This window comes from Maniola jurtina, chromosome 17 (assembly GCF_905333055.1).
Source record: "Maniola jurtina chromosome 17, ilManJurt1.1, whole genome shotgun sequence".
In the NCBI taxonomy this organism is placed as follows: Eukaryota; Metazoa; Arthropoda; class Insecta; order Lepidoptera; family Nymphalidae; genus Maniola; species Maniola jurtina.
The window spans coordinates 1,686,779-1,703,841 of NC_060045.1; the positions used below are offsets into that span (position 1 = coordinate 1,686,779).

The 17,063-nt window shown below is 38.0% G+C and overlaps 1 protein-coding gene across 2 annotated transcripts in view; it reads right to left on the reverse strand.

Annotated features, from left to right (window-relative positions):
- Positions 1 to 16,437, reverse strand: part of LOC123873908 (phosphatidylinositol 3,4,5-trisphosphate 3-phosphatase and dual-specificity protein phosphatase PTEN) — a 62,097-nt gene extending 45,660 nt beyond the window's left edge. The window contains exon 1 of one of the 2 annotated variants that reach the window (XM_045919005.1): positions 15,611 to 16,437. In XM_045919005.1, coding sequence (XP_045774961.1) covers positions 15,611 to 15,848 — 238 coding nt within the window. In that variant the 5' untranslated portion in view covers positions 15,849 to 16,437. The remainder of the gene's footprint in view (positions 1 to 15,610) is intronic. The other variant, XM_045919006.1, reaches the window with a different exon arrangement.
- Positions 16,438 to 17,063: the final 626 nt, after the last annotated feature.

Here is a 17,063-nt window from a genome sequence, read left to right on the forward strand (position 1 = left end):
TTTAAAAATCCCGATCCTTTCATTTCCCAGAACAAAAGTTGCCTCTCCGTAATAGCCCGTCCCCGGGATGCAACTTGTTTCTGTATCACGTAAGAATATTTAAACGGATGATCCTTTTCAAATCCCGAGGGATCACCAGGATTTAGGAATGCAATTTCTTACAGCATCCTATACCTTCAATATCAATTAATAATCGACACTTTTTAAATCCCATTAGCTTTAGTAGTCAGGTCCCCTGCAACATCAGGATTGAGGAGTTGGAATCCAAATTTTTTATTGAACAATGTCGCAAACTTTCTTTATCGATTAAAAAAACTACCCAAAATTACGCAGTTAGGTTACCTGCCAAATTTCATGGTTTTGAGTCAACGGGTACCCTAGAGGTTTTCTTGACACACACGACAGACAGACAGATAGACAACAAAGTGATCCTATAAGAGTTCCGTTTTTCATTTTGAGGTACGAAACCCTAGAAAACGTAGGAACGGCATTCCGAACCAGTGGTTTTGTCTGACCATCCAAAAACACTTTGAAGTTTACCTAAAAGTTTACAGGAATAAAAATTTATCATTGTATTCCATTCCATTTCATTCTATTCCATTCTGTTCAAAGATAAATAGATAATAAAAATATTTGTCACCGAAACAATAATTTACGATACATCAACCAATATCAATTTTACTGATGACAATCAGACTATTACCAAAGTGAACGACTACTATAATATCTATTATATACGACTAACATAATATGTATTATAAATTGTGTGCCGTTTGCATTCTCACTAGGTTCTCATTAAGTTTGTTTTATTTGGTTAAACTTTCTGGCATTTATATTGTTATGACGTTTAATTGGCAAACAGTCTGTTTATTGGCTCAAACTCAAAAATTCAGCCAATCACAACAAAGAAAATATTGTAATAATGATTGATGCAGCTTTCTGTAATTGAAAACAAAATATTTGACATTAACTTGAATGTGACAGTGTTTTCCGAATAGGGTTGCCAGAGGCCCCGTATTTTACTGGTTACCCCGTATTTCGGGATACAGAAACCTGGCTGGCGAAATCAAACACTGGCGTTATGTCCAGTAGAAAGAATATTTTCCTTTTGCGGCAATGCGTAGCCGAAACCCACTCGATATTGATCATGGTCGTAGCCAAGGCAGCGGGGCTTGGTTTGAGGATGTAAGCCTTTTTTTATACAAGTTAGCCCGTGACTTTAATCTTTTCTAGTGGTAAGTGATGATGCAGTCTAATTTCTTGGCCGTTAGGGCCATAGTAACCATATAACTAGCCATGACCGAAGCCTCCCATCAGACCAGAAATTTAGAAATGGCGACTGCGCCTGGGAATCCGTCAAAAACCTAAGCCTAAAATAATACTTACACTATTTCTTGCATTTGCTTACCAATTTTTTTTGGAAATATATCAAACATTTCGCGCTCACTTCACTCGCGCTTTGAATTTGTATTACTTGGTGTAAACTCCGCAATTTCGTTTGCATGAATTTAGATTTTAAAAAATTCCGTGGGGGATTTTCCGGGCTAAAAAGCCGCCTAAAAAAAAATGTCTGGGATGCAAGTTACCTCTGAATAGTAAGTACCAAAATTTTGGTAAAGAAGATGGGCCGTGAAAGGGTAGATAGGCAAATAGATATACTGTCGTATTCGTAATATTAGTATGGATAGGAAGCTTTAAAAATATAATCTTGCTATGGCTAAACTCGTTTCCCTTTCACTTTAATTTTTTCTGTATTGAACCAAAAACACTTACGCTCACTGCGCTCGCGCTTTTTTATTGTTGTATTTTATCTCACTGACAAATTGAAAGGTGAAATTTCACTAACCAGGTAATTAGCCCATAAAGTTGAGCGAATGTTTTTTTCCTCATGACAGGATTCAGTTCCGGCCCTGATAAAACCTCTCCCGCAATCGATTCCTGGCTACGGCCATAGTATTGATACTGTGAAGGTGGAATTACAAATTAAATGTAATTTTAAGTTAAAATGAAAAGATTGTATGCATGAAATGTATAACATTTTGCTTTACAAAACTTAAGAGTTTTTAAAAGCTATTTAAATAAATAAATCTTTTATTTAAAACCACATTGCAAACACAGTTCACTAATCAAGACACGGCAACATACGGAGAAAAAATACAAAACTTACAAATAAACTAAAATATCTAAATAGGCTTTCCATGCATTTCAGAGAGAACCACCGCCTATTTCTTTAAATACTTCAAATTTTCAAATTTCTTCAAATCTAAACCCCGTATTTTTGATGGTGGTAGCCTGTAAATCAAAAAGAGGCAGGTGGCAACCCTACTACTTCCTAGACAGAATTTAAAAATTGTTTTCATTACTCGGTATGCCTACTGCCATAGTGTGACAGAAAGTGTGACGGTAGTTGTGACCTCTGATTGGACGACTCTCTTTCACTATTTGCTAAAATTGATGATTGCAACAACAATTTTTTCTTTTTTGTAATCGAAAACAGAACACGGACGTCAAACAGGTTGACTAATTGCAATCATTTCTGACCGGCTAACATTGTTCCGCTAGTGGCTAAAACTCACTGTCGCAGCAAGAACATGGTAAATTCAGCCAATCACAGCAATTTCAATTGGTTATCACAAATGTACCGATCTAGGAACCGAGAATGCACGAACCAGGGCAGATAGAGATAAGAACAATAATATCATACGTAGGAAATCGACGGGGGATCGTTGACAACGATAGCCTTAAATCGCGCGATTTATTCCACAGAACGCTGTGACAAAGCGAAGTTGTATGAAGCCGCATGCACTCACGAAAAAAATACTCGCAAATGTCTCCATACAATTTTCATGTCACAGAATTTTGGCAGGAAAATCGGGCGGTAAACTATCGCAGTGCGGGATTATCCTTGCTTTTAACCTTTATTACGGAGGTATGAATTTGCTGTATATTGCAAAGCCAAACATCTGAAATAATTAAAATTGTACTAGAATTTAATATTTTTACGGATTGATCAAATAACTACATATTTTATCAGGGTTGCAAGCTACAGAACCCGCGGTCGAGTCTGACTCGCATTTGACCGGTTTTCAATTATTAAATAACTTATGCTACTCACGACTTAGATACGATACGACCTCTTCCAAGGTTTCAGTGGTTTAGTATATTCGGCGACAGATAGACCCCATGTAAGTAAAATCACACTTCAAACTAATATTATGAAGGCGAAAGTTTGTGTGTATGTGTGTGTGTGTGTGTGTGTGTATGTTTGTTACTCCTTCACGCAAAAACCACTGGACGGATTTGGCTGAAATTCAGAATGGAGATAGATAATATCCTGGATTAGCACATAGGCTACTTTTTATCCTGGAAAATCAAAGAGTTCCCACGGGATATAAACCTAAATCCACGCGGATGAAGTCGCGGGCGTCAGCTAGTACTAAATAAGTTAAAAGAAAAACTTTTTATATTCAAAGCTTTTTAGGGTTCCGTACCCGAACGGTGCAAATGAGACCTTATTACTAAGCCTCCGCTGTCCATCCGTCTGTCTGTCAGGTTTAGTGCATAGTTCATCACGCTGGCTACCAAGGCTGGCTAAGTGCAAATTGGAAGACTTCCCACACTTTTGAGAACATTAAGAGAACTCTCAGGCATGCAGGTTTCCTCACGATATTTTTGGTCACCGTTAAAGCACACTTGCTTTAGCTGCTTAAAACGCACACAACTGAAAAGTTAGATGCCCGTGTCCCAGGATCGAACCCCAGAGTTCCCGAGAGACCGAAGTTGGCTATAACCGCTAAAAATTAAAACTGGAATGATGACTATGTCATAAACAAATTATTTCTTAGGAACTATTAAGTACTAGCTGATGCCCGCGACTTCGTTCGCGTGATTGTAGGTTTTTTAAAATTCCCGTGGGAACTCTTTGATTTTCCGGGATAAAAAGTAGCCTATGTGCTAATTCAGGGTATAATCTATCTCCATTCTAAATTTCAGCCCAATCCGTCGAGTAGTTTTTGCGTGAAGGAGTAACAAACATACACACACATACACACACACACACACACACATACAAACTTTCTCCTTTATAATATTAGTGTGATGGGGTCTTCCAAAATTCGTTGAATCCACGTCCGCTGCTACTTTTAAGTTTGCTAACCATTTTAAATTATGGATTCAAATAAAAAGTACGTCAAATTACGTCGAACGTTTATGACGTCACATCTTTGTATTTCATACAGGCTCCTTACTGTCCTTACTAAGCGAGCGTTTTGACGTTTGATAAAAAGTCGCCGATTTGACTAGTAGTTATCAAATATTAAACGTAAAACTTACGTAAAAATTGTTGGCAGCATAGCAACTGGTATATTAATTAATTATGCGGCCGACTGTACTAATAACACACGACAAATCTTGTAAATTGGTTTGTGCCATGTTCCACTGTAAGAGCAAAGCGTAAAGCGTAAAACATGCATTAAAGCCTCATTTACACGAAGGCTTTATTTAACGTCCGTTAAAAAAGCGTCCAAATAGAACAAATGTATTCCCAAGTATATGTTCACACGTCAACGCTTTTATACGTGCAGGTAACTCTGTACTCTTACATCCCGGGGAAGGACATAGGCTACTTTTTATCCCGGAAAATTAAAGAGTTCCCACAGGATTCTAAAAGGCCCATCCGTTAAACCGATTTATATGAAAGGCACAGAGGTAGCTTGCACCCCGGAAATTGGCATAGGCAACTTTTTATCCCGGAAAATCTAGGTGTTCCCACGGGATTTTTAAAAACCTAAATCTAGGGCGCGGGTATCATCTAGCTAGTACGACAATAAATAAGTTAATGACATGTGAACACTGTGAACAGGGTCTAAGGATTCATTGTTTCACTACGGAGCCCTAAAAACCCTGATTTTTGCATGGTGGTGTAAAGTTTTAATTTATGAGGTCACCGCTCCCATTGCTCGCCACGCGAATGTTATAAATAATAGCGCGCAAGTGTTAAGCCTGAATTATTTTATATCGCAACCATATTTGACCAAGAGGTTATTAAACCTATATTTATTGAAATGAGGGTACACAACTGAACAATTGATGATGCAGCTTACTAATTAATGGATGTGTGTTAATGATGTTTTGTCTTGTAAGGGACATGAAAGTTTTTAGAGTTCCGTACCTCAAAAGGAAAAACGGAACCCTTATAGGATCACCTTGTTGTCTGTCTGTCAAGAAACCTATGGGGTACTTCCCGTTGACATAAACAAAACAAAGCGCACAAGGCTATAGCTTTAAACACAAGTGTAAATTAAAAAATTTCAACACCCCCGACAAATCATTTTCAAAAATAAATAATTATGTATATCTAGGCAACGTCCATCTTGACAGCTTGACATTTGTCAATTGACACTTGAATATTATGAACCTAAGGGTTATCTAACCTTCTTTTCTACAAGAAAACTAGAAAAGAGCTGATAACTCTTAAACGGCTGAACCGATTTTCTTGGATTATAGCTAAGAACACTCTCGATCAAACCACCTTTCAAACAAAAAAAAGTAAATTAAAATCGGTTCATTCGTTTAGGCGCTACGATGCCACAGATAGATACACAGATACACAGATACACAGACACACAGATACACAGATACACAGATACACACGTCAAACTTATAACACCCCTCTTTTTGGGTCGGGGGTTAAAAACAGTAGTTATTTATAGTCCGATTAGAAAACATGATTTCAAATGACCTAACGGGGAATCGACCTTAGCAACTCTTTCTTACGAGATCGTTAATGCCACCGTTGTGTCACGTAGTCTGAATACATAAAAGAAAAGGCGACTGACTAACTAACTGGCTGATCTATTAACGCAAATATAGAACTACACTAACTCTTGTTTACATAATAATATATTCGGTAGTAAAATAGTTTTTTTTTTTTAAGTTTTTAACTATGGCTTAACTTTTTTTTCTTATTTATAGACTAGCGCTTGGCTGCAATCAGACCTCCTAGCAAGTTATAATGCAACCTGGATGACCAAGATGGAGCGCGCTTGCCTAGAAGTTGCCTATTCACTCTTGAGTTGAAGGTATCCATATTAAGAGTGGAAGGGAAAAATGATGCCAGTGGGGCATATCCTAGGGGTTCTGATTAGAAACGAGGAAGCAAATCGCTTCGTACGTGTCCGAGGAATTTCAACTACGTACGGATGCAGGCCTTGACGATGCCTTGCAGTACGATGGTAGAAAGGTGAAGGAGGAACCAGGTCATATACAATGGTCCTGTTTTAGAAAGCTCAGTCATTCAGCGGGTGATGGAGTGAACTTGCTCGGAACTGTCCCGGGAACTAAATTGATACATGTTTATTACAAGTGTAAATTAAAAATTTATAACACCCCCGACGATCCAAAGTATTTGAGTTTTTCAAAACATCATTTTCAAATAAATAATTATGTATTTAGGCAACGTCCATCTTGACAGCTTGACATTTGTCAATTGACATAATATTAAGAACCTAACGGTTATCTAACCTTCTTTTCTACAAGAAAACTAGAAAAGAGCTGATAACTCTTAAACGGCTGAACCAATTTTTTTGGATTATAGCTAAGAACACTCTCGATCACGCCACCTTTCAAACAAAAAAAAACTAAATTAAAATCGATTCATTCGTTTAGGCGCTACGATGCCACAGACAGATACACAGATACACAGATACACAGACACACAGATACACACGTCAAACTTATAACACCCCTCTTTTTGGGTCGGGGGTTAAAAATACAGTTTAACAACCTATTAACACAACTAATCTTCATAATTAAAATTAATTTGAATTGAGAGGATTATTAGGATATGTTAAATATAAAATTAATCAATAAATTAATTATTAATATTGACATTTCAATCAACTGTTGAGATTCATAATCACAACCATTTATATGACGATTATTTTTGCAATAAAAAAATGTTAAGAAAAATTATTTATTCATCACTATTCAATGTTTAAAAATAAAACTGTTTTTTATTGCATATTAATCTATGATACCGTTTATTTTGATAGAATATTATTTTAGGACTGGTTCCTGAATGATAAAGATATTTCCTTATTGAATAACTAGCTTATGCCCGCGAGTTCGTCCGCGTGGACTATACAAATTTCAAACCCCTATTTTACCCCCTTGGAGGTTGAATTTTCAAAAATACCTTAGCGGATGTCTACGTCATAATAGCTATCTGCATGTCTTTCAAGATTCTAGCTCAACGGGAAGTACCCTATAGGTTTTCTTGACAGACACGACAGACAGACAGACAGACGACAAAGTGATCCTATAAGGGTTCCGTTTTTCGTGAAGTACGGAACCCGAAAAGTCGCATAAGTACATGAACCCTGACTAAATTACACTCCTTTTTTGAACAGTCGTGTAAAAAATCATGTTAGCCAGTCGAAAATCTATAACGATATCGCATTTACCCTAAATAAGGAGATTATGCAAATAATTATTATACTAGATGATGCCCGCGACTTCTTCCGCGTGGATTTAGTTTTTTTAAATACCATGGAAACAATTTGATTTTCCGGGATAAAAAGTTGCCTATATCAATTTCCGGAATGCAAGCTACCTCTGTACCAAATTTCATATAAATCGGTTAAACGGATGAGAGCCTTTAAGAATCCCGTGGGAACTCTTTGATTTTGCCGAGATAAAAAGTAGCCTATGTCCTTCCCCGGGATGTAAGCTAACTTTTCATCAAAATTGGTTAAACTGTTGGGCCGTGAAAAGCTAAAAGACAGACAGACAGACACACTTTCGCATTTATAATACGAGTATGGAATACGGAGTATGGATGCGTCTAAATACGTCTGTCCATTCAAAATTAGATGCGCGATGTATCTGCCCACCATATCCAGTGGTTGCTGACCGATGTTAAACAATGCTGCTTGCCAAAAATCTGTGCTAAAACGCCACCGTTCTGCTTTGTGGTTACCGCCACGGGTTAGCTAACATACAGTTAGGAAACGTCTCGAGTAACTAAAAGTTTAGAGATAAAAAAATAAAAATAAATAAAAACCGACTTCAAGTAGACGTTTCCTGAGGATAATTGGCACCGACTCCAAAAATGTTTGTATAGGACTACATTACCTCTTGTATACATATATGTATGACATAATATATTCGGAAATAAATTAAATAATTTTTTACTTAGTTTTTATTTGTTCGTGGTTGTCGAAGTCGGTTTTTTTTAAATATTTCACAATTTTTAGTGGCCTAAAATATGTACTAAAATATGCTATACCGGGCTCAAAAGCTACTGTTACACTGATCGCGAGCAATTTACTCTTATCCATTGAGGAGCTTTGTTCTCTATCTCCGAAGATATTCATTAAGCTAAAAGGTCATACACCTACCAAACAAAAAAAAAAAACAAAATCGGTGCATATTTGCATTTCGGTAAAAAATTGAGAGAATCGACCTCAGTAACTGTGGGAGTTACACTACACTTGGGCCTCCTAACTGTACGATATCTAAACGGTGGTTAGGACTGACGGACAAAGTAATCCTTGCTAATTTGTTTGTCTGTTACCGCCTCACGTCTCAACAGCTCTGCTCATTTATATTGTTGCAACGGAGCAGCTTTGCGTCATGGATTAAGGCAATGCATTTAAAATCATGAGGTGACAATTGATTAATGTTTTTGCTGAACTATCCGCCCCGGCTTCATTCGGGTGTAATGTCTGAAAATCCTTTCTTATTGTGGGTCATTATTTGCTTACTAGCTGATACCCGCGACTTTGTCCCGAGGTTTAGGTTTTTAAAAAGTTAAACAAAGTCATAATAACATGCATAATAGCATGCCGAATTTCAGCACGATCAGTCTCGTAGTTTGAGCTGTGCGCTCATAGATCGGTCAGTCAGTCAGTTTTTCCTTTTATACAAGTTACGCAAATATTAACTGCGAAAGTCAGAGGTTAGTGCCCTGGATCGAACCCTGAACCTTACAACAATTTTACTAATAACTTTATTTGAGTTATATCTAAGGCTAGTTAATGGCTTTCAGAAACTTTACTCGCTTGGGTCTGCGTAGAACATTTCGCAACTGTAAATTTAGGCTTCATTAACTTTTAACAAGGGTTCCCGTAATAGCGTTTCCCTCTAACCGCGAGGGTACTCCAAATGTCAACCAGTGTAACCTATATTTGACATATTACCTCTGGAAGGGCGTTGACCTTTGACCTCAGTAACATTACGGGCGACCCAATGTCACATCAGATTGTGTAGTGTGTAGCATATTATAATTACTTTTTATCATAATATAGCTGATGCCAGGCATGCGTGGCAGTAGGGTTGAAAAAAAAAACATTTAAAAAAATCGGACTTGCATACGAAGGGATCCTACCATCGTATAAGAAACTAGCTGATGCCCGCAGCTTCGCCCGCGTGGATTGGTCAGATCCCCTGCAGCATCAGGATTGAGGAGTTGGACTCCAAATTTTTTATGAAACAATGTCGCAAAGTTCCTCTATCGATTAAAAAAGAAATGACGCAAATCGGTTCAGAAATCTCGGAGATTTCGGTGTACATAGGTAGAAAAACACAACTCCCTTTTTAAAAGTCGGTTAAAAAAGTAGCCTATTTTACGCCCTGGTCAATCCTCTACTTGCCTGTGAAAGTCCCGTCCAAATCGGTTCAGCCGTTCCAAAGATTAGCCTTTTCAAACAGACAGACAGACAGACAGACAGACAGACAGACAGACAGACAGACAGACAGACAAAAATTTTAAAAACGTGTGATTCAGTTATGGTATCGTTCAAATAACCATATGAGCTTAATATGAGGTAGTTATTTCGAAATTACAGACAGACACTCCAATTTTATTTATTAGTATAGATAACACCTAATTTTTTTTTTGTGATGTAACCACAAATTCATTGTTTTCGGATTTCTCTACTTGTGCTAATCGTTATAAGACTATTGCTTTTATTTATGCAGACAGACAGATAGACAGACAGACACACTTTCGCATTTATAATATTAGTATGAACTAGCCCGTCCCGGCTTCGAATGGGTAGCTTATTTCAATTTTCATAGAGATCGCAAATTTTTTTGAAAATCAAACATAGCTTATGTCACTCAGGAATAATGTAGCTTTATATTGCAGAAGGAATTTTGAAATTCGGTTTAGTAGTTCCAGAGATTACTTCCTACAAACAAACTTTACCTTTTTATAATATTAGCGTAAATAAGACCTGCCTTTCATGATTCTAGGTCAACGGGAAGTACCCTAAAGGTTTAACAGCTCAATTCCCTTGACGAGTCTTGACAGACAGACAGAAAACGAAGTGTAAGGGTTTTTTTTTTCTCTAGAGATACGGAACCCTAAAAACAATCACAATATCGATAACTATATTGTGATATCGTGCTAAAATGGTCATATGGCCACAGCACACCTATCGCGTAACTCGGGTCAATGAACTATGCGAAACTGATAAATTGACGTTGCATTTATTATAGAGTATTTCGCTTATTTCGTAGACTGGTAATAGTGCAGTGGTTAAGACGTCGTCGGTCTCTTATTCGGAAGGTCAGTAGTTCAATCATGCACCTTTTTAACCCCCGACCCAAAAAGAGAGGTGTTATAAGTTTGACGTGTGTATCTGTCTGTGGCATCGTAGCTCCTAAGCTAATGAACCGATTTTAATTTTTTTTTTGTTTGAAAGGTGGCTTGATCGAGAGTGTTCTTAGCTATAATCCAAGAAAATCAGTTCAGCCGTTTGAAAGTTATCAGCTCTTTTCTAGTTACTGTAACCTTCACTTGTCGGGGGTGTTATAAATTTTTAATTTACACTTGTAACTTTTCGGAGTTAGGTTCGTTTTAACCAATTATACAGGGTGGCCGGAGATGTGACGTAAAAGAAAAATTACCTTACATATTATATCAAGGAGTATTTAAATCACCCCCACGTATGTTCAGCGATTTTTAGAAGTTTAGGAGATATGAATTTATTAATGATTTTTTCATAATTTTCATCCATCAGTGGTTTCTTTTTTCTCTCTTTCAGTTGAACGTTTTTGGGCATTTTTTACCCGACTGTGGCAAAGTCAAAAGTTTATGTATGTATGTTTGTATGTTTGCATCCAGATTCTGTGTGTTCCACCGTAGCGCCTAAACTACTGGGCCGATTTTGATGAATGAGGTGTCAATCGATTCTTTGTAATGGCCCGGGTGACATAGGCTATACTTTATACGAAAAAAATTGGTGTGACGGATGTTACATCAAAAAAAGTTAGGGTCTCAAATTTTTAATTATTGATTTAACTAAAAGTAGGTCAAATTAATATGTCAAATATTTATGACGTCACATCTGTGAATTTCATACAAGCTTCCTCACTAAGCAAGCGTTTTGACGTTTAATAAAAAGTCACTAATTTGACCAGTAGTCATGATCCCTATTAGAGGTGCGTGCCCCGGATCGAACCTTGAGTCCCGTAACCACTACGAGGCCAGAATCATAACCACTGAGCTATGAAGGCTTTGAAATAAATATTTTGTTGCTTTTCAATTAACTTCAGTACAATAGTTGACTGATAATTAACTAGATGTTACAAAGTATACATTGAAAAATAAATTGGTTATGATGATAAATTACATTGCATCGCGCATTACATAATAACATCATAATAAGATCAAGGTCGCTTACAAGCGAATTTCATAACATCAAATAATTAGTAGGTAATCATCATCACCATTATCAACCAATAGACATCCACAGCTGGACATAGGCCTCTTGTAGGATCTCTTTTCACCAGTCGCCAGAATCCAGTGGCTCCCTGCAACTCGTTTGATGTCGTCTGTTCACCTAGTGGGGGGTTAGTGGTATGTGCATATCGAAATATTTCTTAGTTAAAGACCATCATTTCGTCTTCGATGTCATACTTGCTAGTGATGATGTATGGATCCAAGGAACCAAAAGCTTAATTTGCTATAATCCGCCAAACCAAAGAAATCTGAATGCCTAATTGCAAAGACTTTGCAATTAGGCATTGTAAGGTCTACATCTCCTGAGGATGCTCCGGTGTCAGGGCGAAACGTGCGTCGAGTAGTGTTGGGATTTGTGTGGTGGTGCGTGTGGCTTGCTTGGTGGCTGGCTTTTCCTGCATGTTTATCAGTGAGAGTTATATACCATACAGATATCTTTGGTTTGGTGGATTATAGCAAATTAAGTTTTTGGTTCCTTGGATCCAAACATCATCACTGGCAAGTATGACATCGAAGACGTCTTTAACTAAGAAATATTTCTGGACTTCATACATGGACTTCCGCAAAATAACGCCTGCTTCTATAGTACGTATGTATCCAAGGCATGGTCGCTAACTATGGACCTCATAAGAAAGCTCAAGGGCAACTCAGCGGGCAATGAAGGGATCTATGCTCGGAGTTTCATTAACTACGTCATCCAATCGGAAAATAGGTAGAACTAGAGTAACCACAATATTTTAACAGGTTGCTGAATTGGCAATGGGCAAGGCACATGCTCATATCTAAAATCTATAGATGTTGAGGTCCCAAACTGAAGCATTATAAAACACCTACTATGCTGACAGAATATGACATCAAATGAGTTATAGGGCATCACTGGATCCAGGCGGCGAAACACACCAGCGTGGGGATGTCTCTACAATATACCTAGGTAATCCTCAACCTCACTCCATGAAGCCCTCGGCAACCTGGGCGGTCTACTCGGCTTCTGGAGTGAGCTTGGATGGTTGGAGTGAAGACTTCGGCGGGGAGGGTCAATGCACGCACAACAGACGGAAATGTTTAAGTGTGGGAACCAGCCCAGAGAGAAGTAAGAAAGAAAGAAAATACCTAGGTCTAAGTACTATAATTTTCTAATAGTTGTTGTATTTAAAACGAGCAATCCACCCAGCTTTGCAGGTGGCAGTTCTGAATTTTTTTTCTTACAGGATGTACAGAGAACAAACATACCTTTCAAGGGGCTAGACTCAGAAATTTGAACAGTACATGTAGATGTTTCAGTCAGTCAGTTTCTACTTCTATTGACTTTGTGACTAGTACTTTTTTTGCCCACTAAATACTTTGTTTGTGTATGTAAGCACTCTGGGATAATGTAGCTATCTATCAGTCAAAGAATTTTCAAAATAGGATCTTTAGTTCTAGAGATTACCTATTACATCAAAAATCACAAACTCTACCTCTTTATAAGTAATAACTATACTATAAACTATGTTATAGTAGAAATAAATAAAATAATGTCATGTGCACTGTTAGTTTTATGTTAAGTACAATCAATGAAATTCCAACTATTTTGTTTACTATAACCACTGTGCCCAGTTGGCACGTTGGATAGCTATAAACCCAGAATTAAATTTAATCCTGTCACACTTAGGCCTCACAAAAGCACATAAAATCTCTACATAGTGTCCTCATGACTGAATTTCACCAATCTCATTGGAGACTAGCCATCTGTCTTTGTCATATACCTCATTGTTGAGAGTCGTCACCTCTTTCCATTAATAACAAAATAGTAAGATTTCTTGGGCATACAACTCGAGTAACAGAACAAGATTTCAACTCTTAGCTTATACACTTATTATCAAGTGTTAGTGATAATAACCGGGGCCGACAACTTAATATTATGATCTCCAATAACTACCAGGTTATGCAGGAGATATTGTATGAGTGTGTGTGCAAAACTGCACACACAGTTGCAATCTATATAGTATATATATCTATCAAAGTCAACTGGGACAGTAATCTGACATGACGGGAGATATAAGATCTGGTGGCTTCACATACTCTCTCAGACACATGGTATAACATCGCCAACTTCTATATGGTACTGAGAATTTCTTGACAGAAAACACAATAACTTTTTTTAAACCACTCAGGGACTTGAACTGCGGAGCTCTGCAAATAAGCAAGCCACTAGACCATTGAGGCTCTACATAGTAGAAAGTATTGTTGCCTTGAGAGCTTGTTAAGCCATCAGTTCTGGTTCAATGGATCCTGAGGACCCTCACGTTATATTGAGAGGACCCCTACCATTATAAGATCTATCGAACAGGGTCATAACCTTTAGCAATGAGAATATGACAGAGAGAAAGAAAGTAAAGTTAGCTTTTGATAGTATAAGCTAGAACGGATGTATACTTTTGGTCACAAAATGCAGATTAAAGCATCAGTAAGTGCTATATATTCACTCAACAACAATAATTGTTAATCAATGATATTTTTTTTGTCCATACTAACTAATATTATAAAGAGGTAAAGTTTGTTAGATGTAATCTCAGGAACTAATGATCAGATTCACAAAACTCTTTCACTGATAGACAAATTACATTATTTCAGAGTGCTATAGGCTATAAATTATATCATGCAGACAAAGTCACGGGAAAAAGCTAGTAGCTAACAATATGCTAGTCTGATTTGTGTAGATATATAGAATCTTATATATTTACTTAGTAAATGGTATGGGATAATGACCATATTAACCTATTTATATACATGCATTAGTACCAGATAGTGACCATAACCCAGTGGACCATTTTAAAAACCAAGTTCTGTAATAATTGCAAAATGTAAAAGGTTTTTACTTTTTAATAAAACAGAACCTCCATAAAGAGTCTTCTTCTTAGTTTATCAGAAATAAGTATTGATCTTATTCAGAAAGTAGTATGTATATCTAACAGAAATCAAATAAAATGTATCAAACTAAGAAGGGCATAGCTTAATAGTTTAAGTAAGTAGTTACCTACTTAATTATTGATATGGACACCACTAAATACTTTATTATGTAATATAGGTACCTTACCTAATTAATATTGCCCATAGTTAACAAAGATAGCATCATTCACACCTGTCTATTAGAGCATGTATAAAATTAGCACCTTTTAAGTAACTAAGTACACCATAGTAAAATTATGCAATGACATAGTGAAATTTTTCTTTATAATGCATATTTGACTAGAGAAACAACAAAGACTTGTCTGCATAACAGAGAAAGTCACATTAGCAAACAAGCAACTTTCTTCCACACCTAATAGCTTGACATTGATTGGCCCCAAGGCTGCCTAAAATACACACAGAATACTGAATGATGCTCTCTGCAGGTTTCTAACTGTTTATCAGATACTATCTAAGTGCTATACATATACACTGTGCATAGCTATAAATATGTAGGCTATTTGAGCTGTTGCTATGCAAGATATCTGACATCTATACATGTATAGCTAGGGCCTATATCAACTGTTGCCTTTTTGTGAGCTCCCACTACAATGGAACACTGTCCAACTTCCCCATATAAGTATGTAAACAGTATGTTTGAACACTCTCTTGAATGTTTACAATTGTAAATCTCGACGGGAATCGATTATCTCGAGACGAATCTCGCGATATAACCTCAAAGACGTGAAACTGGCGATACGGACGCAACATACAGGTTATACTAGCACTCGTAAAAACTACTAACGTGACGAGAATTCCTACCGAATACGTGGATGCGACCGCTTCGGAGTCGCTTCGGGTCACAAAGAGCCACTTACCCAGGGTTGGTGATGGAGGAGCAACTTATCACAAATCACTACACAAAAAGGATACATGCTAAGTCCAAATTGTAACCGTCCTTCACGTATCGTTTCCGGCGCTTGCTCACGATGCCCTTGATGGGGTTCGTCATCTTGATGTTGGAGATGGAGTTGGCCATGGCTGGCGGCGGGGGCGCGCGCCGCGGGAGCAACTCTGCCGCCGCGCCCTTAGCGGGCCCGCCCGCTCCCGGCACCCAACGCTTCTCGGGTGCCTTTCGCTCGCGGCGCCGGCAGCTCACGCAAATCCCCATAAACCCTCCGGCGTTCGCATGGGGCCGGCGGAGCGCGGGCGGACGCCGCAGCCGCCCGATCAGCTCGCGCCCGCCATGGCTGTCCGCGCGCCCCGGGCCGGGCCCCGCGCTCCCCGTGCTCGCACGCGCTCGCGCTCGAGGCCAGCCGCTCGCACCGGCGCCAGTCACACATATAGCATACTCCACGCCCGCCACTGATGCACGCACTATCGCCACGAGCCACGAGCCGAGAGCCACGAGCCTGGCGCTTCCACGGCGATGCCACAATTTATCACAATTTATCTCGCACGAATGGCGTCCATCCTGCGTTCGCACTCGATCCAGAACACGACCGACGAGAAACAGTTGCACAAGAAAGAAAGATGGTTATGAATTGATGGCCAAAAGTGAAGACACCGTCCTGTTCGCACTTAAAATGTACGCGTTTATCGAACAGAGATAGAACACAACCTTAATTTCAGTGCTAGCGGCTGCCTCTCTTTGTTCACTGACGTTTACGATTTTTCTCGCAAGGTCGCGCTTTAGTAGAATCTTTTACCGCCACTATTCAAATGCAACCAAGGAAATAGGAATACTTCAATGCTACTTTACTATTGATATGAAACTTTGCTATAAACAAAACCATGACCGAATGTGATTAATTGCTACAATACACTACAATCTAATATAAATAGGCAATATTTCTTGAATGTAAAGAAATATTGTTGCTTAAACAGGAACATAGATGGCGTTAGTTGCAAAATAATGACAGATTGCGTTCCGGTTCACGCTTCACATCATAACATATTTTTTGAGTATTTTATCAAAACATAATATATTTTTAATTATATTTTATATATTAAGTCGTTATTTTTCTTAATTTTATGTAAAAATAAATCGATATATGTGTAACCATGTGTATCTTATAATATATGTACCAACCGGTGACCCCGCCGTACAAACGAAGGAAGCACAACTATCGACCCACTATCGACCAAATCTGTGTAATTACACGTCACGCACACAAACTCAACATAAATTCTACGAAACTGGCCACTTAACACCTTCCGATACGCATTTGACACAACGTAGTGATTATATTTTTTTGTTTGACACTTCAATGAAATAATTTAATTTTAAATCGTATCGTAATCGTGCTGTGCAAATTACACAACTTCAAATTGAAGTCTAGGGTTGTCAGAAAATAAATGGGGTAATTTTGCCTAAAAATGAGCA